Source organism: Schistocerca serialis, chromosome 6, assembly GCF_023864345.2.
Source record: "Schistocerca serialis cubense isolate TAMUIC-IGC-003099 chromosome 6, iqSchSeri2.2, whole genome shotgun sequence".
NCBI classification, from domain to species: domain Eukaryota; kingdom Metazoa; phylum Arthropoda; class Insecta; order Orthoptera; family Acrididae; genus Schistocerca; species Schistocerca serialis.
Genome location: NC_064643.1, coordinates 408,479,476 through 408,506,082, shown reverse-complemented (window position 1 = coordinate 408,506,082; position 26,607 = coordinate 408,479,476). Strand labels below are relative to the sequence as shown.

The window sequence follows — 26,607 nt, the reverse complement described above, 5'->3', positions numbered from 1 at the left end:
GGGCTCCCCATCTCCAGACAATCCAAGCCAAGGCACACTCCCGACTCCAAGCTCCTTTCCGGCCGTACGTGGGGTCTGGACCCCTCCACCATCCTCCACACCTTTAAATCCCTCATCCGCCCTATCCTTTGTTACGCCCATCCAGCCTGGATCTCTGCCCCCCCTACCTTTTATAAGTCCCTACAAATCCTTGAATGCCATGCTCTCTGCCTCGCCTATCGCATCCGTCTCCCCTCCCCCACGCAGATCCTGTACAATCTCATCCCCTTCCCCCATCTCCTCCTTTTCCTTGAAAGGATACGGATCCTGTACACGTCCTGCAAACTCGATCCTCCTCATCCGCTTGTCTCACCCATCCTCTCCCACCCCTGCCCACTGCCGCGCCTGTATTCCCACATCCCACCTGGTCTCCATCTCTCCACCCTCCTTACCCTCTCCCAAGGTGGCTTCCGCCAGCTCCCCCTCCCTGATGATGTCCTCCTCCCCTCCATCTGCCCCTCCTACCAACTTTGATCCTCCCTCCCTCTTCCTGTGTCTGTTCCTTTGGGCACCCTCCCTCCCTCCTCCCTTTCTCCCCACTCCTCCCCCGGGCCTCCCCTCCCCTGTTCTTCTACTCCTCCTCCCATCTCCTCAGCCATTGGCATCTTTGTTCTCCCCTCTCCACCCTCTCCACCCCTCTTGGCAGGTCCCTGGACTCGCTACGTGGACTTTCACGCACCGGAGATCATCGCCATCAGTGTCTCGTGTGTGTGACGTCGTTTTGTGTTGTTAGTGTCCGCCGTCACGCTTCTACGTTCACTTGTGCCGTCGGATTCATCAGTGTTATGTGCGCCGTGTCAACGTGTTTTCAGTGTCGTTATCGTCGAGTGTGAACGGCTCCGTGTTTTTTGTGTATCTGTGACCACTATTTTTTGCCCGGCACTATGTTCATTCTAATTCTCCATTCTGTGTACTGTTATTGTCAACACTACGGCTGAAGAGCAGAGTAGCATGCCACTGACAGCCTACCTGATTGTTCGGGTATTAAAATAACAATAAAGGAAAAAAAAATTACTTTGAAGCGAGAAAAGGTGATGTTGATGAATAAATAAAGATTCTTTAAGAAAAACAAAAATTCCCTTTACTTCTTGATCGCACCTGGTATGTGTTGTCCGGCGAACTCTCGACCTGTACCGAACTTGTAAATAGTGTTGTTATTACACAAATAAAGGAAGCGGAAGCACAATTCCAGCAATTGGATTTGTGGCGTAAAACGAAATGAACTAATTTGTGTTGCATAGCTAGCTGGGCAGAAAGCTCTGTGTGTGCCCATTGTCAAAGGAAGAGGACGTATACTTGAAACCAGTGGTAGTAAAGAGAGAAAGTAACAGTGAAAACTAGAAGTTTATTGACATAAGTACAAAGTCTTAGTTTTGTGCATAAGACTAATTGAATGGGCAGGCCCGCACCGTAGAGCGACTACTGGCGCGGGACCTGGTAGCGAAGACGAGGACGGTCCTCCCGAGATGACAGCTGGGTAGTGGCGGCGGCCGCGCTGGTCTGGCGCGCGCCTCACGCTCAGGTGCCTCTGCAGTCCGCGCCGTGGCAGAAGAGTAGAGCGGGCTACCGGTAGAGCAGGCAGAGGCTGCCGGCGGTCACACGCAGATGGCGCGGTCGCTGACGCTGGCGGTGTCCTGTGGCTGGCAGATGGCGCCCAGCTCCTCGTCGCCGCCGCTCGGCAGTTTCCTGCAAAACGTCAACGCACACGCTCATCTCTGTTGTTTGCCGGCGACACTGTGGTCTTCTCAGAGGCGACTAACGGCTTGGAAGAGCAATTGAAAAGAATGGATAGTGTTCTGAAAAATATATTACTGGAGTGGAAATCAGTATAAAGGCAGGGTTCACGAAAATAATACACGGAAGAGCCAAGGAAACTGTTACACCTGCCAAAAATCGTGTAGGGACCATGCGAGCACGCAGAAGTGACGCAACGCATCATGGCATGGACTCGACTAATTTCTGAAGTAGTGCTGGAGGGAACTGACACCATGAATCCTTCAGGGCTGTCCATAAACGAGGGGGCTGAGGTTTTTTCAGAATAGAACGTTGCAAGGCATCCCAGATATTCTCAATAATGTTCATGTCTGGGAAGTTTGGTGCCTAGCGGAAATGTTTAAACTCAGAGGAGTGTTCCTGGAGCCATCCTGTAGCATCTGGACGTGTGGGGTGTCGTATTGCCGTGCTGGAATTGCCGTCTGAATGCACAATGGACATGAATGGATTCAGGTGACCAGAGAAGATGGTTACGTACATCTCACCTGTCAGAGTCGTATCTAGACGTATGAGGGGTCCCATATCGCACCAACTGCACATGCTCCACACTATCACAGAGCCTCCACTACCTTGAGCAGTCCCCTGTTGACAAGCAGGGTCCATGGATTAATGAGGCTGTCTCCATACCCATACACGTCCATCCGCTTGATCCAACTTGAAAGAGACTCGTCCGACCAGGCAACATGTTTCCAATCATCATCAGTCCAATGTCGGAGTTGAAGGACCCAGGAAAGGCGTAAAGGTTTGTGTCGTGTCATCAAGGGTACACTTCTCAACCTTCGGTTCTCAAGCCGACACTTTTTGATTGCCAAGCACTGAAATCTGCAGTAATATGCAAAAGAGCTGCACTACGGTCGCGTTGAACGATTCTCTTCAGTCGTCGTCGGTCCCGTTCTTGCAGGATCTTTTTCCGGCCGCAGCGATGTCGAGGATTTGATTTTTTGTCGGATTCTTGATATTCAAGGTACACTCGTGAAATGGTCGTACGAGAAAATTCCCACTTCATCGACACCTCGGAGATGCTGTGTCCAATCGCTCGTGCGCCAACTATAATACCACGTTCAAACTCACTTAAATCTTGATAACCTGCAATTGTTGCAGCAGTAACCAATCTAACAACTGCGTCAGATACTTTTTTTCTTTTATAAGCGTTGCCGATCGGAGCGCTGTATTCTGTCTGTTTACATATCTCTGCATTCGATTACGCATGCCTATGCCAGTTTCTTTGGCGCTTCTGTGTAGTTCTTGAAATGCAGTTGCACTCAGTCTTCTCGTATCGCTCTTTTCTACTCACATGCGGCTTCAAATATCCTTCCATTGATATCATCATGGCTTGCAAGTACTCCACAAAGGTTTTCTACAGGGTTCAAATCTGGACTAAGTACAGGCCAGGGAAAGACACCGATATTTTTGATTCTAGCAGAACCATACACAGACCCATTATCTTGTTAAAACATTAGAGGTTCGTCCCCTTGATACATGTTTTTCAGCAAACTCCAGTCTAACCTGTTGATGTGTGGGTGTTAATGCAGGTTTTTTCAGTCGTTTCTTGAATGCAAGATATTTGCCATGTGACAAAATTTGTCGCACATATCTGGTATTTACTGGCAACTGTAAATCAGCAACAAGTTGTCAAGAATAACTGTTTGTAGCTCTTGCTTTTTGCAAAAGCAACCCTTCCTATGCCTCATAACTTTCTGCTTTGCTCGTATTTTCCGTTCTTTCCGCGTGGTGCGTCAAATCTAACAAAATTATCATAGTTCAATCTCTTCGCAATTTGACGAATAGAGTGAAGCATTTCCATGTATGTACCGATTTTTGTTTTTTCATCACATCATAACTGTTTTCTGCGTGTCATTTCCACAATTGTGGTTTAGGTACACAAAATTCACTACCACTGTCTGCAGTAAGGGCACTCACGCACACAGTAACACCGCACACAGCCGATTGTCTTCATTCCGAGTTCCAACGCCTACCACCTGAATCGTTGATGTCTTGTTATATACTGTACTAGTGGAATCAAATGGTTCAAATGGCTCTGAGCACTATGGGACTTAACATCTTAGGTCATCAGTCCCCTAGAACTTAGAACTACTTAAACCTAACTAACCTAAGGACATCACACACATCCAAGCCCGAAGCAGCATTCGAAACTGCGACCGTAGCGGTCGCGCGGTTCCGGACTGCAGCGCCTAGAACCGCACGGCCAGCCCGACCGGCTACTAGTGGAATCAAATGCGATACCATTTGACTGCATTTGTCGGTGGAATGGATTTCATACTATTGTATATACATTGTGCACAACTACTCCAACCGAAAATGTTAATTTTCCCACAAACATCCATGCCTTTACAGTTATTTTCACTATTGTCTAAGATGAAAATCAACAAATGTGTGATAACTTGTACAGACACCAGACAGTAGTTGACAGTTCAGGGGCATGAAAGGGAAGCAGTGGTTGAGAAGGGAGTGACACAGAATTGAAGTCTATCGCAGTTGTTATTCAATCTGTACAGTGAGGAAGCAGTAAAGGACGACAGAGAAAAATCTGGAAAAGGAATTAAAGATCAGAGAGAAGAAATAAAATCTACATGTTTGCCCATGACACAGAAATTACGTCAGACAACAAAGGGTTTGCAAGAGCAGTTGAACGGAATGGACAGTGTCTTGAAAGAAGCGTTTATGATAAGTCAACAAAAGCAAATTCAGGGCAATGGAATGCAGTCGAATTAAATCAGACGATGCTAAGGGAATTAGACTAGGAGATGAGACACTGAAAGTAGCAGACAGGGCAGCGGAACAACTGACGTTAGCCAAAGTATGGAGGAAATAAAATGCAATTTGTCAGTAGCAACGGAAAGTATAGCGTTTCAGAAACATTTAACATAAAATTTAAGTGTTAGGTAGTCTTTTCTGAAGGTATTTGTCTGGAGCGCAGACCTGTACGGAAGTGAAACATAGACGAAAGGCATTTCAGGCAAGAAGAGACAGACGCTTTCGAAATGTGGTGCTATAGAAGAATGCTGAAGACTAAATGGGTAATCGAATAACAAATGAGGAAGGTGAATGAAGAAATTTATGGAGCAACTTGATTAGGAGGAGAGATATCTTGACAGGGTACACCCTGAGGAGTCAAGAAATTGACAGTTAGGTAACGAAACGAAGACCGTGTACGGCGAGGAGGGCGGAGGGAGGGGTGGGGGTACATAAAAACTATAGACGGGCACCACGACGTCAGCACAGTAAGCTACGCACATATAGAAATGGCGGTAGTATCGCATACACAATGTATAAAAGAGTAGTGCACCGATGGGGCTGACATTTGTACTCAGGTGATTCATGTGAAAAGGTGTCCGAAGTGCTCATGGATGCATCACGGAAATCAACAGGCTTTCAACGCGGAATGGTACTTGGACCTTTCATTTCGGAAATCGTTAGGGAATTCAGTATTCCGAGATCCACAGTGTGAAGAGTGTTCCGAGAATACAAAATCTCAGGCATTCCCGTCACCACGGAGAATGCAGTGTTCAAAATGGTTCAAATGGCCCTAAGCACTATGGGACTTAACATCTGAGGTCAACAGTCCCCATAACTTAGAACTACTTAAACCTAATTAACTTAAGGACATCACACACATCCATGCTCGAGGCAGGATTCGAACCTGCGACCGTAGCACAGTGCGGTTCTGGACTGAAGTGCCTAGAACCGCTCGGCCACGGCGGCCGGCCGAATGCAGCGTCCGATGGCCTTGACTTAAAGAGTGAGAGCAGCAGCGTCTACTATAGTTGTCAGTGTAGACAGACAAGCGATACTGAGTGGAGTAACCTCAGAAATCAATGTCGGACGTACGACGAGCGTATCTGGGAGGACAGTGCGGCGAAATTTGGCGTTAATGGGCTATGGCAGCAGACGACTGACGCGAGTGCCGTTGCTAATAGCTCCACATCACTTGTAGCGCCTCTCCTAGGCTCGTGACCATATCGTTTGGACCCTAGATGACTGGAAAACAGTCGCCTGGTCAGATGAGCCCCGTTTTCAGTTGGTAAGAGCTGATAGTAGGGTTAGAGTATGGTGCAGACACCACGAAGGCATGAACCCAAGTTGTCAACAAGGCACTGCGCAAGCTGTTGGTGGCACCATAATCAAGTGAGCTGTGTCTATATCGAATGGACTGGATCCTCTCGTCCAACTGAACTGATTATTGACTGCAAATGGTTGTGCTCGGCGCCATGGAGACCATTTGCAGCCACTCATCAACTTCATGTCCCCAAACAATTACGGAATTTTTCTGGATGACAATGCGCCATGTCACTGGGCCGCAATTGTTGGCGATTGGTTTGAAGAACATTCTGGTTAGTTCGAGCGAATGATTTGGAGACCCATATCGCCAGATATGAATCCCAGCGAACATTTAAGGTACGTAATCGAGAGATCAGTTCGTGCATAAAATGATGCATCGCCAATATTTTCGAAAGTACGGAAATCTGTAGAGGCAGCATGGCTCAGTGTTTTTCCGAAGATGTGTGGACGCCATGCCACCTCGAGTTGCTGCACTACGCCGAGCAAAAGGAGGTCCAACACAATATTAGGAGGTATCCCATGACGTTTGTCACCCAAGCTTATGTTGCTGTGCAGCAGTTATGCAAAGATGAAGCGGCTGGCACAGGATGAACCAGGATAGAGAGCTGCACCAAGCCAGTCTTTGAACATGAGACCACAACAACAATCTAAGACGAAGTACAGCTGTAGGAAAACTTCGGCATTCGTTACTAAGATGGACAAACTCGTTCATCTTTGGGAAAGTTTTTAGTGATCCGTTCACGTTTTTTCGTTCACCGTTCCTTTTCTCTAATTGTGTAATGCTGCATGGAATTTTAAAAACGTCGAAAAGAAAAATTAGAAGAACTGTATGCACAATAACAAGACCGTACCCAGGAAATGGGGAACAGGGAACTGGGGGGTGGCGGGGGGGGGGGGGAGGGGGATGGAGGCAGATGATCCAGATCATGTTAGTTAATTGCTAAATAATTATGAGATTCCACTACAAATGGTTCTAGATAAGCTTGCTGTACTCGTATGTCATATATTGCTAAGGACAGTAATTTTCGTGTAAACAGTAAACCGAAAAATAACGTGAAATCGTGATTTTTAGAGACATAACGAGAAAATGGCGGGTTTTGTGAAATTCGCAAAAATTGGCGTTTTAGACTTTCCAGTGTACACTGACGGAAAAGAAATCGGACCACCAAGAAGGAGCTATGCGACATAATCTAAAGTTGGTAGGTGTGTTTCTGCATCTGAAAGATGTCTATTCCCATTTCGCTCCAGGCGCATAAGCCTGGCGTTAGTAGCGGCACTACGAGGTTGCAAATCAGGTATGCTTTAAATACAGGCTGTAACAGTCGTGAGCGTTAGTACCTTTCAGACTGGACGTGGTGAGCTGATGTTATTCAAGAGTGCTTTTAAGGCGACAAAGGCGGCATTACCAACCTCTCACCGATTGTGATCCAGGTCGTGTAATAGAACTAAGAGAAGGTGGACGTTCCTTCTGTGAGATTCCAGAGGGACTGGCAGGAACGTAGCCACTGGGAGCAGTGGTCACAAGACTGTACGGTCGCAATAAGACCGTGCTCCGGTTGGCCACGTGGTACTACCGAAAAGGCCATCGTGTTCGGCGTATGGCTCTGGCACATCGTTCTGCGTCTGTAACAGCAATCTGAGGAGTAGTTGGCACCTCAGTGACACAAAGAACTGTCATAAATTGGTTATTTCGAGGACAGCACAGAAACGGAGCCCTGTAGCGTGCATTACATTGACCCAACCATCGCCGTTTGCGACTTCAGCAGTGCCAAGCGAGAGCTCATTGGACGCTGCTGTGTTGCCTGATGGCAGCTGGTTCTGCCTCACTGAAAGCGATGGCCCTTTCTTGGTTAGAAGGAGGTCAGTTGGGGGCCTGAAAACAAGCTGTTTGTGTGCTAGACACCCTGGATATACACCTGGAGCTAGAGTCTGGGTTGTGATTTTGTATGAGAACAGCAGCACTCAATGCAGATTTATACGTCAGTTTGGTGAGTCAACCTATTGTGCTACCATTCATGAACAGCACTCCAGCGAGAGTTTTCCAACAGGATAACGCTCGCCCACATAACGCTGTTGTATTCAACATGCTCCGTCGAGTGTCGATATTTTGCCTTGGCCTGTTCCATCACCAGACCTGTCTCCAGTTGAGCAATTGAGCATATATGGGACATCTTTGGACGACAATCCTATGTCATGAACAAACAGCATTAACTGACCAATTTGCAACAGGCATGGAACTCCAACCCACAGACTAACAATCGAAACCAGTACAACACAATGCATGCACGTTTGCATGCTTGTATTGTGAACATTCTGACGTTTACGCTGGTTATTAATGTACCACAATTTCACATGTGCAATGGCTAATATCGCCATGCAGTGTTAATCACTTGAATATCTTATCTAAACAAATGTATTCCGAAAATTTTATTACTCTACATTCATTATTTTTCCTTCAGTGTCGTTATTGGTTACTGGCAACTGATAGTAACTCAACACTGAAATCTAACTTTTTTCTCAAGGATGAGATTCCCTTATAATCGAGAATAGCAGTGGATTTCCCGCCTAATCCCCTCTAGATGTAACATCAAAAGAAAATACTCTACTTTCAAAATATTCCATCATGGTAACAGTTTCAGTCGCTGTCGTCACATTATCCTCCATCTTTTCACAACAAATTGCTCTCAAACTGATTTCTTAGAGACCTTTAGTGTAGTGTAAAAGAATTTTTCCCTTCATGTTTCTCAAAAGCTTGCTAATTTCAGCACCGAAAATTCCTTTTCACACAGTAATTACGCAATTTAACTTGGAAGAGAGGTATCGGTTTTGTTCAGCGACATCACATTTCACGACACTTCAGTGCAATGAATCAGACCAAAAACTGCGCGTTTTAAAGAGATCTGTAATGTGGTGCATCAGTTAAACTGCCTGTTATAAATACGTTCCCCATATTTGTTGCATATTTGAACTTTTCAGTATGATTCAATCATTGCAGGGTCAAACTTTGCTATGCTAATTTGACTTATACTTCCGAGTTTGTGAAAGGTTTTGTTAAATATATATAATTTCCAGAAATGTAATGTGTTTGCAGCAACGGACACCAAAAAGCTATTAGTCAAAATCGACCCTACACAGTGTGTGACTGGATCAGAAATAAGAGATTTTTAGTAAGCACAAACTGAACATGAAAACTAATATAAGTGTATGTTTTATTCTACAAAAGTATCAGAATTCTAAGTAATCAGCAGCTATATGTCTGATGAAGACACTAAAAGTGACATAATTAAACAAACGGCAGTTCTTTCTTCATCATCATTTCATCCCCATCCGGGGCGCAGATCGCCCAATATGGCGTCGAATGTAATAAGACCTGCACCAAGGCGGCCGGACCTGCCCCGTAAGGGGCCTCCCGGCCAATGACGCCAAACTCTCATTTCCATTTTTTTGGGAGGATTAATGCTAGAAGAAACTAAAATACCATTTCATCCTTGTATTATATCCATTCTCGTCCGTGCCGACAAATTTGTTTGTTTTGATAATATTGCATTACGGCCAAAAACGTTTTTCTTGATTAACGGAAAATCTGACTTTTGCGTCGTGTCTCTTTTGTAGCAAGAGTGCGAAAAATCTCTTACTTCGACACAAGGATGCATTACAAGTATGACGGACTGTCACATCCTTTCAAATACTCGATTCCATAACACGTCCACAAAGTGTTCCTGCATCCCGTTTTCTGCTGCATAAAACGATGGTTTAAGGTGTCTCATTCAAAAAATCCAAAGGATTGAGATTAGGAAAACGTGAAAACCGTGGAACTGGTCCCTCCCATGTTTCTTCTTATGTGCGTGGACTCATTTTCTAGGAGAGTGTTCTGAATACAGTTCCTTCAGGCAGCACCTGGAGGACGTGATGGGGTTATCTATGAACTTACCACACAGTCAGGTACAGTTCCAGCCCCCAGATGCTGACGTCTACATTGCACTGTGGCGCACTGTAACGCCTCCAGGTTCCCTAGTGGATGTATGTATGTATTGAACTGGGGGCCTAGAAACGATGGAGAGGCTTCGTCCCCGCCATAGCCCGCAGTGGTACACAACCCCACAACAGGCTAAAGCAGTCCACTCACCCCACCACCACCCCAGAGCGAACCCAGGGTTATTGTGCGATTCGGCCCCCAGCCACCCCACGTTAACGTCTCATACCAGACGAGTGTAACCCCAACGTTGGCGTGATAGAGTAATGATGGTGTACGCGTACGTGGAGACAGTGTTTGCGCAGCAATCGCCGACATAGTGTAACTCAGGCGGAATAAGGGGAACCAGCCCGCATTCGCCGAGGCAGATGGAAAACCGCCTTAAAAACCATCCATAGGCTGGCCGGCACACCGGACCTCGACACTAATACTCCGGGCGCATTCGTGCCGGGGACCGGCACGCCTTCGCGCTCAGGAAGCAGTGCGTTAGACCACCCGGCTAGCCGTGCGGGCTCCCTAGTGGATAGACAAAGGTAAATCCACTCTTGGAAGCACCTGATTTATTTATTACGTTCGGCCTAAGACGGAGATTCTGTTCCCATGCCCAGCAGGTGGGGTATGGGCGTCTAACTCACGGTTCTTGGCGGCGATGCACTGTCGTACAGTCATTTACGTCCGTCACATCTCAGTGCTCCCTGGGAGCAGAGCGACATTGGATGGTAAACATTCCTAGCCAACGCCACAGCTGCGTCAAGTGCTGATGCTACAGACTGATATGACGACGCTGTGAGCGGAGTGTGTCCAAGTAATGGCAGGGTACAGAAATGATGGCGTCCAGGGTTGAGCCCCAGTCCTCGATATGTGGCTGGTAGTACCTGATGATGGTAGATGCGAAGCAGACCAATGCCTAGACGGATCCCAGTTCAATTCTCAGCCCATTGAAGCTGATGATAGTCCATAAGGCTGCCTCTGCTGTACGATGGCGGTCGATGGTGCGTGCCTCACTGAGTGTGGTGCAGCAACGATGATGCTCTGGTGCTACATAGCGGTAATATGTTGCACAAATCACAAGCTATGTTGACCCAGACAGGCAGAAATGTAAGGGCGGCTGAAGTTATTGCACGTTGACAATAGGCTACGTACTCAACATCACTCATCATAACAAAACTTCTGATATGCAACCGCAGCCGCAGGTAACGGCTAAGGATTGTATGGGTTGTTACGGGGATAAGTGTAGATATTTTTATACCAGTATATGGTACCTTAAGTTGTACACACATTAGTGGGTTAGTTATTTTTCTCTGCGTCAAAGTCTTCGCGTAGGACCGTCACAAACCTTACGACCTGATGTTTTTTCTCCATGATCGTAACTGCACCACTAAGTGGACTATGGCTGTCAGTATAGACTAATATTTTTGCTTCACGCATCTACACTTCAACACCTGACCTGATGCACAGGATAAAATAAGCATTAATGCCTTTCTCTTGCCACATGTACTTTGAGGTATTACCCAACGAGAGTTGTAACAGCTGTAACTATTAGTCTGCAAATGCAAATACTGATTTCATGTTGTCCAGTACACCGTCCACAGTCACCAATAGAAATATCTGCACTTATATCCATTACGCTTTGTATATATTCTAAAAAAAAGTCATGTGGCAATGCAAAATGGATGTTGTCTTGTGCCAGTTGGCACATGTGGAGGGGGAATATTTTTAAAGTACTCTTCAAAATAATGGAGTTACTACAACGACAAAGTGCAACAGGGCTGAAGGACGTATACTGCAGTGCACTGTTGATCGGAAGAACATTGTTGTTGTTGTAGTCTTCAGTCCAGAGACTGGTTTGATACAGCTCTCCATGATACTCTATCCTATGCAAGCTTTTTCATCTCCCAGTACCTACTGCAACCTAAATCCTTCTGAATCTGCTTAGTGCATTCTTCTCTTGGTCTCCCTCTACGATTTTTACCCCCCTCGCTGCCCTCCACTACTAAATTGGTGATCCCTTGATGCCTCAGAACATGTCCTACCAACCGATCCCTTCTTCTAATCAAGGTGTGCCACAAGTTTCTCCTCTCCGTAGTTCTATTCAATACCTCCTCACTAGTTATGTGATCTACCAATCTAATCTTCAGCATTCTTCTATAGCACCACATTTCGAAATCTTCTATTATCTTCTTGTCCAAACTATTTATCTTGCATGTTTCACTTCCAAACATGGCCACACACCATACAAATACTTTCAGAAACGACTTCCTGACACTTAAATCTATACTTGATGTTAAAAAATTTCTCTTCGTCAGAAACGCTTTCCTTGCCATTGCCAGTCTACATTTTATATCCTCTCTACTTCGACCATCATCAGTTATTTAGCTCCCCAAATAGCAAAACTCCTTTACTACTTTAAGCGTCTCATTTCCTAATCTAATACCCTCAGCATCACCCGATTTAATTCGACTACATTCCATTATCCTCATTTAGCTTTTGTTGGTGTTCATCTTATATCCTCCTTTCAAGACACTGCCCATTCCGTTCAACTGCTCCTCCAGGTCCTTTGCTGTCTCTGACAAAATAAAAGTGTCATCGGCGAACCTCGAGGTTCTTATTTCTTGTCCATGGATTTTAATTCTACTCCGAATTTTTCTTTTGTTTCCTTTACTGCTTGCTGAATATACAGATTGAATAACATTGGGGAGAGGCTACAACCATGTCTCACTCCCTTCCCAACCACTGATTCCCTTTCATGTCCCTCGACTCTTATAACTGCCATCTGGTTTCTGTACAAATTGCAAATAGCCTTTCGCTCCCTGTATTTTACCCCTGACACCTTCAGAACTTGAAAGAGAGTATTCCAGTCAACATTGTAAAAATATTTCTCTAAGTCTACAAATGCCTTTCCTTATTCTATTTTCTAAGATAAGTCGTAGGGTCAGTATTGCCTCACGTGTTCTAACATTTCTACGGAATGCAAACTGATCTTCCCCGAGGTCGGCTTCTACCAGTTTTTCCATTCGTCTGTAAAGAATTAGTGTTAGTATTTTACAGCCGTGACTTATTAAACGGATAGTTCGGTAATTTTCACATTGGGACTGGAATTATTATATTCTTCTTGAAGTCTGAGTGTATTTCGCCTGTCTCGAACACTTGCTCACCAGATGGTAGAGTTTTGTCAGGGCTGGCTCTCCCAAGGCTATCAGTAGTTCTAATGAAATGTTGTCTACTCCCGGGGCCTTGTTTCGGCTTAGAATATCAAAACGTAACCAAAATACGATACCGAAAAACTTGTTACTTGTTTATAATCTCAAGGCCAGGATGTGCCGACAATCATAGCACAAGTAAATCTTGAAGTAATCTGTGTAAGAAAATTGTATTTAGAGCTGAGCTATATTCAAGCAAATTAACCCAGATAATGCATCTTCATTAAGGTCAAACTTAGCTATGCTCTTACTACGGCTCACGAACAGAAACCTATAGACCATAAAAATCCGCACAATAACTAGACAAAAATCAGGAAAAATATCGACATAACGATACCAGCAACCAGAATAAGCTCATTACGGTATGAGATTGTAAACGAAACGATAACAGCAGGAGAAAAGCAGTACAAAATGAAGTTTCGATCAACGTCGCATTGTATGTAATGACACTTGGCAGGTACGCTTACACATGCGTTCATCCACAGAAATCAAAGCGAAATTCGAAGCTGGACGAAGAAGCAGTTTGCATTTCCAAAGCAACGCTAGACATAACGCACAAAACCAAACAGGTCCACACAATGCACCCAAACCAACAAATAGCAGTTGCAATTGGTTTTTCGGTCAAGTTGCACCACACCAATCTTCTTAGCAAAGAACTGTATAATATATCTCACGACGCAGCGGCAGTGCATAAAGAACATAAATATAACAGGAAATGGTGCCAAAACTCTCTGACAACTACCATTTTTGCGGAGTAAGCCCTTCCAATACTCAAACAACGAACTGTAGTAATCGGTATGAAGACTTTTTATCCTCTTCACTTCAGAGGTAAAATAATATCTCCTCTGACCTCATTTCACTGCTGAATTCGCACTAGAGCTAAACTTTCGGAAATCTGATAATTAGTTTGAACACACCTGAAGATACCTACAGATGGAAAAGAAGAGCCAGGTTTTTCTCTCCGTAACTCTGTCGTTGCCAGCCAGCCGGAGCAGGCTGACCACTGCAAAAGCACCTTGCGGATATTTATCATATTTGTTTTCGTCTCTACGTTGAGAGATTAACAGAGGCTCAAACCTTTAGGCACCTGATCGTTAAAGCCAGGTGATCAATGAAGATGGACGAGCAATGTTACGCTTAGAAGAAAATTATTTTACTAGAGTATGATTTTAATATATTTGTAAAGTAAGTTTATCGTTTTCATTACTTCCAGTATCATCTTAAATAAACATAGAGAAGACGTTATTTTAAGTCAGAAGATGGTTTATTTATGAATAATGTTAAACTTCAGCTTACTTGATAGTTTTAATGTACTTCTACAAAAAAATTGCTACGCATGAAGCAAAGGGATAAAAATCCACCAGAGGCAAAAAGAGCCTTGATATAACTGTAGCATATCTGACTAGTCAAGATATAGTGAAGTAACACACTTGGGCGAAAACTCGACACGTGTAATGCAGTGATAACCAAATAACTATAGAATTTGTTGTGATCATAGAGAATCGCGTCTGGACTAACATGTGATGCTCAACTACAAATGGCATAAAAAGAGCTCCGAATTCGTTTCAAACTTATGCCACCTCTGAAAGCAATCGCGTGTGAGGTGGATCAGTACTTAAAGAAGCTTAATCAGCATTCCGGAAATGTGGATTTAAAATTCCCACCTGACCATCCAGATTTTGATTTGCTACGGATTTCCTTAGTCATTTCAAATGAATGTCAGGATGGTTCCTTCAACGAGATCAAAGCTGATTTCTTTACAAATTTTGCTCCAAATTATTTAGTCCTCCTTCACTAATGATTTAGACAACAAAATGAGTTCAAACCCCCCCATGAACCATGGACCTTGCCGTTGGTGGGGAGGCTTGCGTGCCTCAGCGATACAGATAGCCGTACCGTAGGTGCAACCACAACGGAGGGGTATCTGTTGAGAGGCCAGACAAACGTGTGGTTCCTGAAAAGGGGCAGCAGCCTTTTCAGTAGTTGCAAGGGCAACAGTCTGGATGATTGACTGATCTGGCCTTGTAACAATAACCAAAACGGCCTTGCTGTGCTGGTAGTGCGAACGGCTGAAAGCAAGGGGAAACTACGGCAGTAATTTTTCCCGAGGGCATGCAGCTTTACTGTATGGATAAATGATGATGGCGTCCTCTTGGGTAAAATATTCCGGAGGTAAAATAGTCCCCCATTCGGTTCTCCGGGCGGGGACTACTCAAGAGGATGTCGTTATCAGGAGAAAGAAAACTGACGTTCTACGGATCGGAGCATGGAATGTCAGATCACGTAATCGGGCAGGTAGGTTAGAAAATTTAAAAAGGGAAATGGATTGGTTAAAGTTAGATATAGTGGGAATTAGTGAAGTTCGGTGGCAGGAGGAACAAGACTTCTGGTCAGGTGACTACAGGGTTATAAACACAAAATCAAATAGGGGTAATGCAGGAGTAGGTTTAATAATGAATAGGAAAATAGGAATGCGGGTAAGCTACTACAAACAGCATAGTGAACGCATTATTGTGGCCAAGATAGATGCGAAGCCCACACCTACTACAGTAGTACAAGTTTATATGCCAACTAGCTCTGCAGATGACGAAGAAATTGAAGAAATGTATGATGAAATAAAAGAAATTATTCAGATAGTGAAGGGTGACGAAAATTTAATAGTCATGGGTGACTGGAATTCGAGAGTAGGAAAAGGGAGAGAAGGAAACGTAGTAGGTGAATATGGGTGACTGGAATTCGAGAGTAGGAAAAGGGAGAGAAGGAAACGTAGTAGGTGAATATGGATTGGGGCTAAGAAATGAAAGAGGAAGCCGCCTGGTAGAATTTTGCACAGAGCACACCTTAATCATAGCTAACACTTGGTTTAAGAATCATGAAAGAAGGTGGTATACATGGAAGAACCCTGGAGATACTAAAAGGTATCAGATAGATTATATAGTGGTAAGACAGAGATTTAGGAACCAGGTTTTAAATTGTAAGACATTTTCAGGGGCAGAAGTGGACTCTGACCACAATCTATTGGTTATGACCTGTAGATTAAAACTGAAGAAACTGCAAAAAGGTAGGAACTTATGGAGATGGGACCTGGATAAACTGAAAGAACCAGAGGTTGTACAGAGTTTCAGGGAGAGCATAAGGGAACTATTGACAGGAATGGGGGAAAGAAATACAGTAGAAGAAGAATGGGTAGCTTTGAGGGATGAAGTAGTGAAGGCAGCAGAGGATCAAGTAGGTAAAAAAACGAGGGCTAGTAGAAATCCTTGGGTAACAGAAGAAATATTGAATTAAATTGGTGAAAGGAGAAAATATAAAAATGCAGTAAATGAAGCAGGCAAAAAGGAATACAAACGTCTCAAAAATGAGATCGACAGGAAGTGCAAAATGGCTAAGCAGGGATGGCTAGAGGACAAATGTAAAGATGTAGAGGCTTATCTCACTAGGGGTAAGATAGATACTGCCTACAGGAAAATTAAAGAGGTCTTTGGAGATAAGAGAACCACTTGTATGAACAACAAGAACTCAGATGGAAACCCAGTTCTAAGCAAAGAAGGGAAAGTAGAAAGGTGGAAGGAGTATATAGAGGGTCTATACAACGGCGATGTACTTGAGGACAATATTACGGAAATGGAAGAGGATGTAGATGAAGATGAAATGGGAGATATGATACTGCGTGAAGAGTTTGACAGAGCACTGAAAGACCTGAGTCGAAACAAGGCCCCCGGAGTAGACAACATTCCATTGGAACTACTGACGGCCTTGGGAGAGCCAGTCCTGACAAAACTCTACCATCTGGTGAGCAAGATGTATGAGACAGGCGTAATACCCTCAGACTTCAAGAAGAATATAGTAATCCCAATCGCAAAGAGGCAGGTGTTGACAGATGCGAAAATTACCGAACAATCAGTTTAATAAGCCACAGCTGCAAAATACTAACACGAATTCTTTACAGACGAATGGAAAAACTGGCAGAAGCCGACCTTGGGGAAGATCAGTTTGGATTCCGTAGAAATACTGGAACACGTGAGGCGATACTGACCTTACGACTTATCTTAGAAGAAAGATTAAGGAAAGGCATTTGTAGACTTAGAGAAATATTTTTACAATGTTGACTGGAATACTCTCTTTCAAATTCTAAAGGTGGCAGGGATAAAATACAGGGAGCGAAAGGCTATTTACAATTTGTACAGAAACCAGATGGCAGTTATAAGAGTTGAGGGGCATGAAAGGGAAGCAGTTGTTGGGAAGGGAGTAAGACAGGGTTGTAGCCTCTCCCCGATGTTATTCAATCTGTATATTCAGCAAGCAGTAAAGGAAACAAAAGAAAAATTCGGAATAGGTATTAAAATCCATGGAGAAGAAATAAAAACTTTAAGGTTCGCCGATGACATTGTAATTCTGTCAGAGACAGCAGAGGACTTGGAAGAGCAGTTGAATGGAATGGATAGCGTCTTGAAAGGAGGATATAAGATGAACATTAACAAAAGCAAAACGAGGATAATGGAATGTAGTCGAATTAAATCGGGTGATGATGAGGGAATTAGATTAGGAAATGAGACACTTAAAGTAGTAAAGGAGTTTTGCTATTTGGGGAGCAAAATAACTGATGATGGTCGAAGTAGAGAGGATATAAAATGTAGACTGGCAATGGCAAGGAAAGTGTTTCTGAAGAAGAGAAATTTGTTAACATCGAGTATAGATTTAAGTGTCAGGAAGTCGTTTCTGAAAGTATTTGTATGGAGTGTAGCCATGTATGCAAGTGAAACATGGACGATAAATAGTTTGGACAAGAAGAGAATAGAAGCTTTCGAAATGTGGTACTACAGAAGAATGCTGAAGATTAGATGGGTAGATCACATAACTAATGAGGAAGTATTGAATAGGATTGGGGAGAAGAGAAGTTCGTGGCACAGCTTGACCAGAAGAAGGGATCGGTTGGTAGGACATGTTCTGAGGCATCAAGGGATCACCAATTTAGCATTGGAGGCAGCGTGGAGGGTAAAAATCGTAGAGGGAGACCAAGAGATGAATACACTAAGCAGATTCAGAAGGATGTAGGTTGCAGTAGGTACTGGGAGATGAAGAAGCTTGCACAGGATAGAGTAGCATGGAGAGCTGCATCAAACCAGTCTCAGGACTGAAGACCACAACAACAACAACATGAGTTCAAATTCCCTCTGCTCCTTATCAAAAACAACTGTGTTCGTTGAAGTACTGCACTGTTCAAAACAAATTTAGTAATGATCACTGCTCTTTTCTATTCTACTAGCTGTAACGACTCATTTCTTTTCTACTAGCTGTAACGATAGCAAGACAATTATTAATGCAAATATAAATTTGTTAATATCGAAAAGAAATTTAATTTTTATATAGTTTTATATGTTAGTGGAACCTGGAAAGTAGGCAGAGAATAGGCTAGAATCTTTTGAAATGTTGTGCTGTAGAATAATGGTGGAGATTACGTGGGGGATCAGATAACTCGTGAAGAAGTACTAAATTGGGGAGAAAAAACGGTTATGGCAAGTCTTGACTGAGAGAAGCAATCAGTTGATATCCTGAGACAACACGAAAACGTCTATTTGGAACAGAAGTGAAGTGTGTGATGTGGGAGTGCCGGGAATGGTGGAAAAGATTGTATAAATTGTAGAGGTAGGCCAAGACTTGACTGCAAACATTAAGTTGCAGTACTTATGCACAGATGAAGAGGTTTGTGCAGGGTAGACTAACGCGGATTGAAGCATCAAATCAATCTTCGAACTGAAGACCACAAAAGCTTTAACACTCGTCAACAAGGGTGAAAGAAATTAAAAAAATGAAATTCCTTGTTTTCGTCTTAAATATTACAACAATAAGAATAACGACAGGTTTATTTTTTTCAGTAACTACTTCAGACGTCTCTAAGAATATGAACGACCGAACATTTTATTTTCGTCTATGATCGCAAAACGTTTTGGTGCTTAGTCTACCGGTTTCGGTCAGCGATGAGCGTTTTCAGATCTGTTATAAAACATGTCCTTATATACTGAAGCCATAGTGGCATCGTCAAAAATACGTACAAAATACGCTGATTAGCCAGAACATTACGACCATCTACCTAACAGATGGTACATTCACTTTCGGCACGGATAACACCGGCGACGCATCGTGGCATGGAAGCAATAAGGCCTTCGTAGGTCGCTGAAGGGAATTGGTACCACATCTGCACACACAAGTCACCTTGTTCCCGTTAAATTCGGAGGGGAAGGGCGATGGGCTCTGATGCCACGTTCAATCTTATCCCAGATGTGATCGGTCTGGTCCAGATCTGGCGAGTTGGGGACCAGCACATCAATAGGAACTCGCCACTTTGTTTCTCGAACCGCTCCATCACGCTCCTGGCCTTGTAAAGTGGCACGTTATCTTGTTGAAACATGCCATTGCTATCGGGAAACACGATCGTCATGAAGGGGTAGACGTGGTCTGCAACCATTGTATTATACTCCTCGGCCGTCAAAGTGCCTTGCACGAGATCCTCTGGACCCATGGATGCCCATGTGAATGATTCTCAGAGCATAATGGAGCTGCAGCCAGCTTTTCTCCATCCCACAGAACAGGCGTCAAGGAACTGTTCGCCTGGAAGACGACTGATTCGCGCCCACCTATAGGCTTGATGAAGAAGATATCGGGATTCATCAGACTATGCAACGCTCTGCCACTGCGTCAACGTCCAGTGCCGATGGTCAAGTGCCCATTCCAGTCGTAGTTGCCGATGTCGGAAAGTTAACAGTGGCACATGCATGGGTCGTCGGCTGCAGAGACCCATCGTTAGGAGTGTTCTGTGCGCTGTGCGTTTAGATACACCTGTACTCTGCCCAGCGTTGAAGTCTGATGTGAGTTCCACCGCAGTTCACCGCCAGTCCTCTTTTACCAGGTTGCGCAGCCTACGACGTCCGACAACTGTAATGAGGGGTGGCTGCCCAACCCTATGACGTCTGGACGAGGTCTCACCCCGTGTTGCTGACACTTACCACAGCACTCCTCGAGCACATGGCAAGTCGTGCAGTTTCCGAAATGCTAGTGCCGAGCATTCGGGTCATCACAGTCTAGGCTCGGTCAGACTCAGATAGATCACACGCCTTTCCTGTTCTACATACGAACAGCTCTCTCACCGATACTGCAAGCACCGTGCGTGTGTCTGATTAGCAATCATTCCTCGCCAGGTGACAACGCTGTCGCCTGTACGCGTAATATCGATAGTAGGTCGGTGCTGATAATGTTCTGGGAGATCAGTGTAAGCTAGCATCATCGACATATTTAAAATATGGTGTAAGCTATACTGCAATGCTATCAGAGTCATCCTGCCAAGAGCGTTACTGTTCATAACACTATGCCTTCTTCTTATTGGGACGTGTTTTATGACATATCTGAAGATCGCCATCACTGACCGAAACAGGTACTCCCAGGACTAAAAGTTTTGTGATTACGGAAATAAAAGAAATTTCTTCTACTCTTTCTGGATCACTGTTTCATTCGCGACTATGTCACATCCTGCGAAGTGATATTATTATTAGGTACTTCCACTTACCGCTTTCTTAGATATAAAATAACGAAAATGATGACTCCATTTCCCAGCAGCAGGACGCAAATGATCATCGTCGGCAGGAGTACATCTGCAACAAACAAGTCCGTTTGTGGCACCAGTAAACTAATTCACAAGACAGGATATCTATGGAAGTTACTAAATTTCGTTTTGATAAGACATTCCTCTTGCACTTATTATTCAGTACTTTTTCTCAAATTTCTGGTAACTTGCTCAAGAGATAGAGAGTTCGTGCAATCTGTAATGGCGTAATTTTTAACTTTGTTAAAAACGAATTATTCATGAGCAGACAAAGTGTAGGTGTAAGTGGGAAGTAAAATGCTTTTACATCAATGATGTCCCTATCTATTTGTTGCTTCAACCTCTGCAGACTGTTTCTACCTGCTAAAGTTCGGTTCTCGAAACTTTGAACAGTGATGAAACTACTAAGCTACGATTACGTTTGTGCCTGTTCTAGCTTTCTTTCTATATGTAACAAACTTTTCTACTTCTCAAATAGACCCACAGGCTTAAGATCTCCGAGCTGTTACGTAGCTAGTAGAAGGTACTCGGAAGATCTCTGCCCTTTAAGAACCGCGGTATACGCTCATCTCGCTCAGTATTATGGAGTTGATTTCATTTGCATTCCATATTTTAGCTGTGTTGTTCTGAAGTTGTTGAGGCCGAACTAAGCAATGCATATCGCAGATTTTTATAAAGTTTTTATTTTTCGTTCTGTAGTACCATAAATTATGTAGAATGGATGAAACATATACGAGGCTCTTCGTCACTAGGTCATTCATTGCACTCTGCTCTTACAGCAAGCTTTATACTACGATACTAATAGCGGTTACGACATGAGTGATGCACTTACCTATCATGAGATCAGACTCTTTTGGGACTGAAGACGCTTCCAGTGTACTGTTGTCCTCCGCTGAATTCAACCTCAATGCCGTCCACGAGTCCGTCGAGTCTGGAACAAAGAAAATCCGATTTTAATCTTGTTTATAGCTTCCAGTCGTACGTTCCGGAAGCATCAGTATGTCCTCTGTTATCACTGTTTCAAGGTCAGTTACACATGGGTGGTAACATCGAAGAACTCGATCGATTGATACTGTGATACACAGCAGTGACCATATGAGAAAATATGGCAATGACTAGTGTAATTTTTAGTGTTTGGTTGAAATGTACGGTAAGTTATCTTAAATTTCTCAGTCACATCTTGTGACAGATGTTTTTACATTTATTTTTATTGCTTCTAATGAGGCTTTGATTAAGGCTGATTTGTTGACGCGAAAGACAACGGTGGACAAAAGTATGGAAACACAAGCATTACAAATGTGTGGTGCCGGTTCCTTCGGACATTGGCGAAAGAACAACCATCAATATACAGGGTGATTATAATTAAACTTTCAAAACGCTGTAGAAATAACACCACTATTCAGAATGACGACAAATTGCAACGGAATATTATCAGACAAGGGGGAAAACGTGTGGTAGAAGAAAAAAAATAGCGTGAAAATTGATAAGTAAGTGTCAGAATACGTAAATGAAAACATCTGCCATGCGCACGACCCTTTGAAGTTGGTATAAACCCGCCGCGAACACGGCTTTTTCTCCTTTCACGCCTGCGACGTTCGCCATTACTGTCTCAATGCAGGATCGCGCTCTGCTTGTAAAGCTGTATTACAACAACGATGACTGCGCACACGTTGCTCTACAGAAATTTGAAAAAAGGGTTTGAAAAAAGGCGTTGGTCCGATGACTGCCGTGCGTCTGGAGAAAATGACTCGGAAATTCGAAAAGACGGGTTCTTTTGGTGTGCATCCTGGTAGAGGGGGGAAATGAATTGATTCCACGTCGGTGGAAGCGGTGGCCACAGCAATGCAGGAGGAGACGAATGGTGGTGTGCAAACGTGTAGTGCACGGAGAATTGGCCGAAAATTGGACATACCCCTGAGCACGGTGCGTAAAATCCTACGAAAAATCCTTCTTTGCTATTCATTCAAATTACCCATGTGCACGAGTTGCTCCCTGTTGACCTGCCAGCAAGAGAGGCCTTCGCTTTAGAATTTCTTGCTCGCATGGAAGTGGACAATGATTGGCCGGGGAAGACTTTATGGATAGACGAAGTCCACTTCCATATGACAGGATATGTCAATGCACAGAACTGTGGAAAATCCACACTCAAATCAATCAGTACCACTTCACACTAAAAATGTCACTGTGTGTTGTTGGTTTACGGCATATTTATCATAGGGCCATATTTTTTTCGAAGAGACAGGTGCTTCCGGTCCTGTTACCTGTCCCGACACTGGTAAGTGCTATAACTGTCTTTTGCACAACCACGTCATGCCAGCTCTCCAACAGCGTGGATGTGTGGGTGGAATCATTTTTATGAAAGATGGCGCAACTCCGCACATTGCAAATCCAGTTAAGCAGCTGCTGACGCGCCATTTCGGAAATGCTAGAATTATCAGTTGCCATTTCCCTACAGCTTGGCCGTCCCGATCACCTGGTCTTAATCCGTGTGACCTCTGGCGGCTGTGGAGCTATCTGAAAAATGTTGTGTTCAGTATTGCAGACTTAGCTGCTATTGAAGGCAAGCATCGCACAACACGTTCTGAATGTGACCCCTGAAACACTTCGATCAGTTGTGGAACATGCTGTTTCTCGATTTCAACTTGTTGCAGGAAGCGGTGAACATGTTTTGCGCCAGACACACGGAAATTAATAATCCGATATGATTTTGATTGATGCTTTTTATGCGGTTTTTTATTAAAAAACGATGTGAGTTATGCTTTTTATGCGGTTTTTGTCTTCAGACAATTAAAAACCGATTTTTTCCATCCGATGTGATATGATCTTGCTGTGGTGGGTGACCTTTCGTAACTACCAGTATCACACCTGTACACCCATGCACACTGAGTAGTACAGTTTGTTTAGTGTCAAACGTATACCTTAGGCATTGTTGTATGATTCATTTGTTATTTGTAGTTGACCAATATTAAATTATGATGCTTAAGCGCCATCTATTGCTACATTTTGTAACTATTTATCTTTCTTCTGCCATACGTTTTCCCCATTCCCCAATAATATTCCGTTGCAATTTGGCGCCATTCTACAGTGGTTTGAATGTTTAACTTTAATTATAATCACCCTGTATAATTAAGGCGACGCTGACCAGGTGATCACTTTGGGGCGGATTCACACCACACTCGTACTCTTATGGAAATCGGGGAAATGCAGCGAGTAATGATGATAACAGACAAGGAGCACTACTCCCCCTCCCGGATGATGCCCTCTCTCCCTCCATTTATCCCTCCTATCAACTATGATCCTCATCCCTCCCTCCTTCCTTCTATCTCTTTTTCCCGGGCTCCCTCACCCCCCCCCCCTATCCGTCCTGTTTTTTCTCCATCTACCCACTCCTAAACTCCATTCTCTCTTCCCGAGTCCTTTTTCTTTCCCCTCCACTGTCTTCCCCACTCCTTCCTCGCGCCTGCCCTGCTCCCCCCCCCTTTCCTGTGCTCTGTCCGTCCATCTGCTCCCCCTCTTTTTTTGCATTACGTCTCCTCCCCCATTCCCCCCTCCCCCTCATCTGTCCAGGTCCTCCCCCCTCCCCCATACCCATATGCCTTCGTCCTCTATAGTGCAGTGTTTTCCGTGAATGTTCAGTGCTGTGCGTCCCCTTTTTAAAGCGTTGCGAGTACAAACCTGATGTCGCCTTGTTTTTTGATTGTGCCTGTCTGTTTCCTAAGTGTTTTTAATCTGTATCACTGATCCCTTTGTTTTTTACATTTTCTTCACAACTTTTTCGTCTTGAACCAGTTTTAAACAGTCACCGTTTTATCACCTCTTTTTATTGTTATATGTGATCATTATGTTTTTTAACTTTAACTGTAGGCTGCAGAGCGGCGTTTCACGCTGCTGCTAGCCCCCTCCCCCCCTTCTGGGGGCGGGGGAATTGAAATACAATAAAGGAAAAAAAAGGGGCACTACATCAGTAGTGTGTGGATAATTGAGATTTTGAATCCAACAGGAGGCGTGCTAGAGTAGACTGTGCAGTTTCGATGACTACTGTGTCCGGATGGCCCATTGGTCAACGCATCTGCCTAGTAAGATCCTAGGAAACCCGGATTCTAATCTTGCTCCAGCATAAATTACCAACTTTCCTTTCTGATTTAATCAGCTGTCACTGTGAGCTACTGTCATTAATTTATTTGTGTCTTGCACATTACCATGTCAAGTATGATTTTGGAAAATCGTGGGCATTCAAAGCAGCTTCCAGTAATGGATACATACAGATCCTGTATGGTTTTCAAAGATGTCTTATACCATTCTTCCTGCAGATAGTCGCAACTTCAATAAGCGATCGCGCACTCTTCTCTCCGAAGTAGACCACAAGGCTGAAAAATATTAAGATATGGTCCCTGTGGTGGCTAATGGAGATATGACACTTGGCACTCGCAAGACCAGTCCTGTTGACCTCAGATGTTAAGTCCCATAGTGCTCAAAGCCATTTGAACCATTTGAACATAGACAAATGGTTCAAATGGCTCTGAGTACTATGGGTCATCAGTCCCCTAGAACTTAGAACTACTTAAACCTAAGTAACCTAAGGACATCACACACATTCATGCCCGAAGCAGAATTCGAACCTGCGACAATAGGAGTCACGCGGTTCCGGACTGAGCGCCTAGAACCGCTTGGCCAACACGGCCGGCACACTCTGTAGAGCACATTGGGTTACATCATCGTGTGTGGACGAGCGTTATCGTGTTTGAAAACATCCGCTGGAATACTGTTCATGAAAGCCAGCACAGCAGTTCGAATCACCGGACTTACGTACAAATTTGTAGTCATTATGAGAGTGTACCTGCTGTCATATGAAATCACACCGCATAAGTCCAGGTGTAGGTCCAGTGTGTCTACGTTGCAGACAGGTCTGTTAAAGGCCCTCACCTGGCCTCCCCCTAACCAACACACGGCCATCACTTGCACCGATGCGGAGCCGGCTTTCGTCAGGAAACACAACAGACTTCCACTCTATCTTCAAATGTACTCTCACTAGACACAAGTGAGGTCGCAAAAGGAGCTGGTTATTGATCCGTGGAATGCACGCTGCAGAGCGTGTGAGTCGGAGTTGTCCTTGACGTAACCGATTTCTAACATTTCGTTGTGTCACTGCGGTGCCAACTGCTGTTCGAACCGGTGCCGTAGACGCAGTACGCTGCACCACAACCGCACGCCGAACACGACGGCCTTCTTTCTCTTTAGTGCCATCTGGCCATCCGAAGGTCAGTCTTCTTCCGATCGTACCTTTCCGTGTCTACCGCTGTCAGAAATCATGTACGGTGACAATATCGCGTAAGGAACATCCAGCTTCACATAGCCCTATTTCACGATCTCGATCAAACTCAGTTAGCTGACGATAACTGCGTCTTTGTCGTCTTAAAAGGAATTCTTGACTAACATCAACTGACTAAGTCAAAGGTAACCAACGCTCACGACCGTTACAGCGCGTATTTGTAGCAAACCTGATTTGCATCCCCATAGTGACTCTCCTAGCGGCATTCCTATGCTAGTGGAGCGGAATTTGAATAGACGCCATCTTTCAGAAGTAGAAACAGACCTTCCAGCTTTCGTTGATCTCGCACAAGTCCTACGTGGTGTTGGGACATTTTTGCGTCAGTCTACATAACCTACAGCGCTCTAAAGTAACCATGGTGTTTTCTGATTCTTACTCTCATCGTACTGATTCTTGGTGGAGAGGAAACTTTGGAAAAGATAGATTTTTTAAACATAAGGTCGCACGAAATAAGGCGTTACATTCTTCAGACACGGCCATCCCATTTCCCTCCGTCACGGAACACGTCTTCTTTTGTGGGGTTCAGGAAAGACTATATATCTCCCTACAATACCGAATATTTGGAAGAACTAAAGATATTATTACTTCCGTAAAGGTCAACATGGTAGATATTGGT

At 44.2% G+C, this 26,607-nt stretch overlaps 1 protein-coding gene across 2 annotated transcripts in view; it reads right to left on the bottom strand.

Moving 5' to 3' along the window:
• Nucleotides 1-1,364: 1,364 nt before the first annotated feature.
• The window catches only part of LOC126483873 (CUB and sushi domain-containing protein 1-like), a 434,289-nt gene continuing 409,046 nt past the window's right edge, over nt 1,365-26,607 (bottom strand). For both annotated transcript variants that reach the window (XM_050107116.1, XM_050107118.1), the window contains 3 exons: nt 21,495-21,593; nt 20,627-20,711; nt 1,365-1,725 (listed from right to left, as the gene is read on the bottom strand). In XM_050107116.1, the coding sequence (XP_049963073.1) occupies nt 1,635-1,725; nt 20,627-20,711; nt 21,495-21,593 (275 nt within the window). In that variant the 3' untranslated portion in view covers nt 1,365-1,634. The remainder of the gene's footprint in view (nt 1,726-20,626; nt 20,712-21,494; nt 21,594-26,607) is intronic.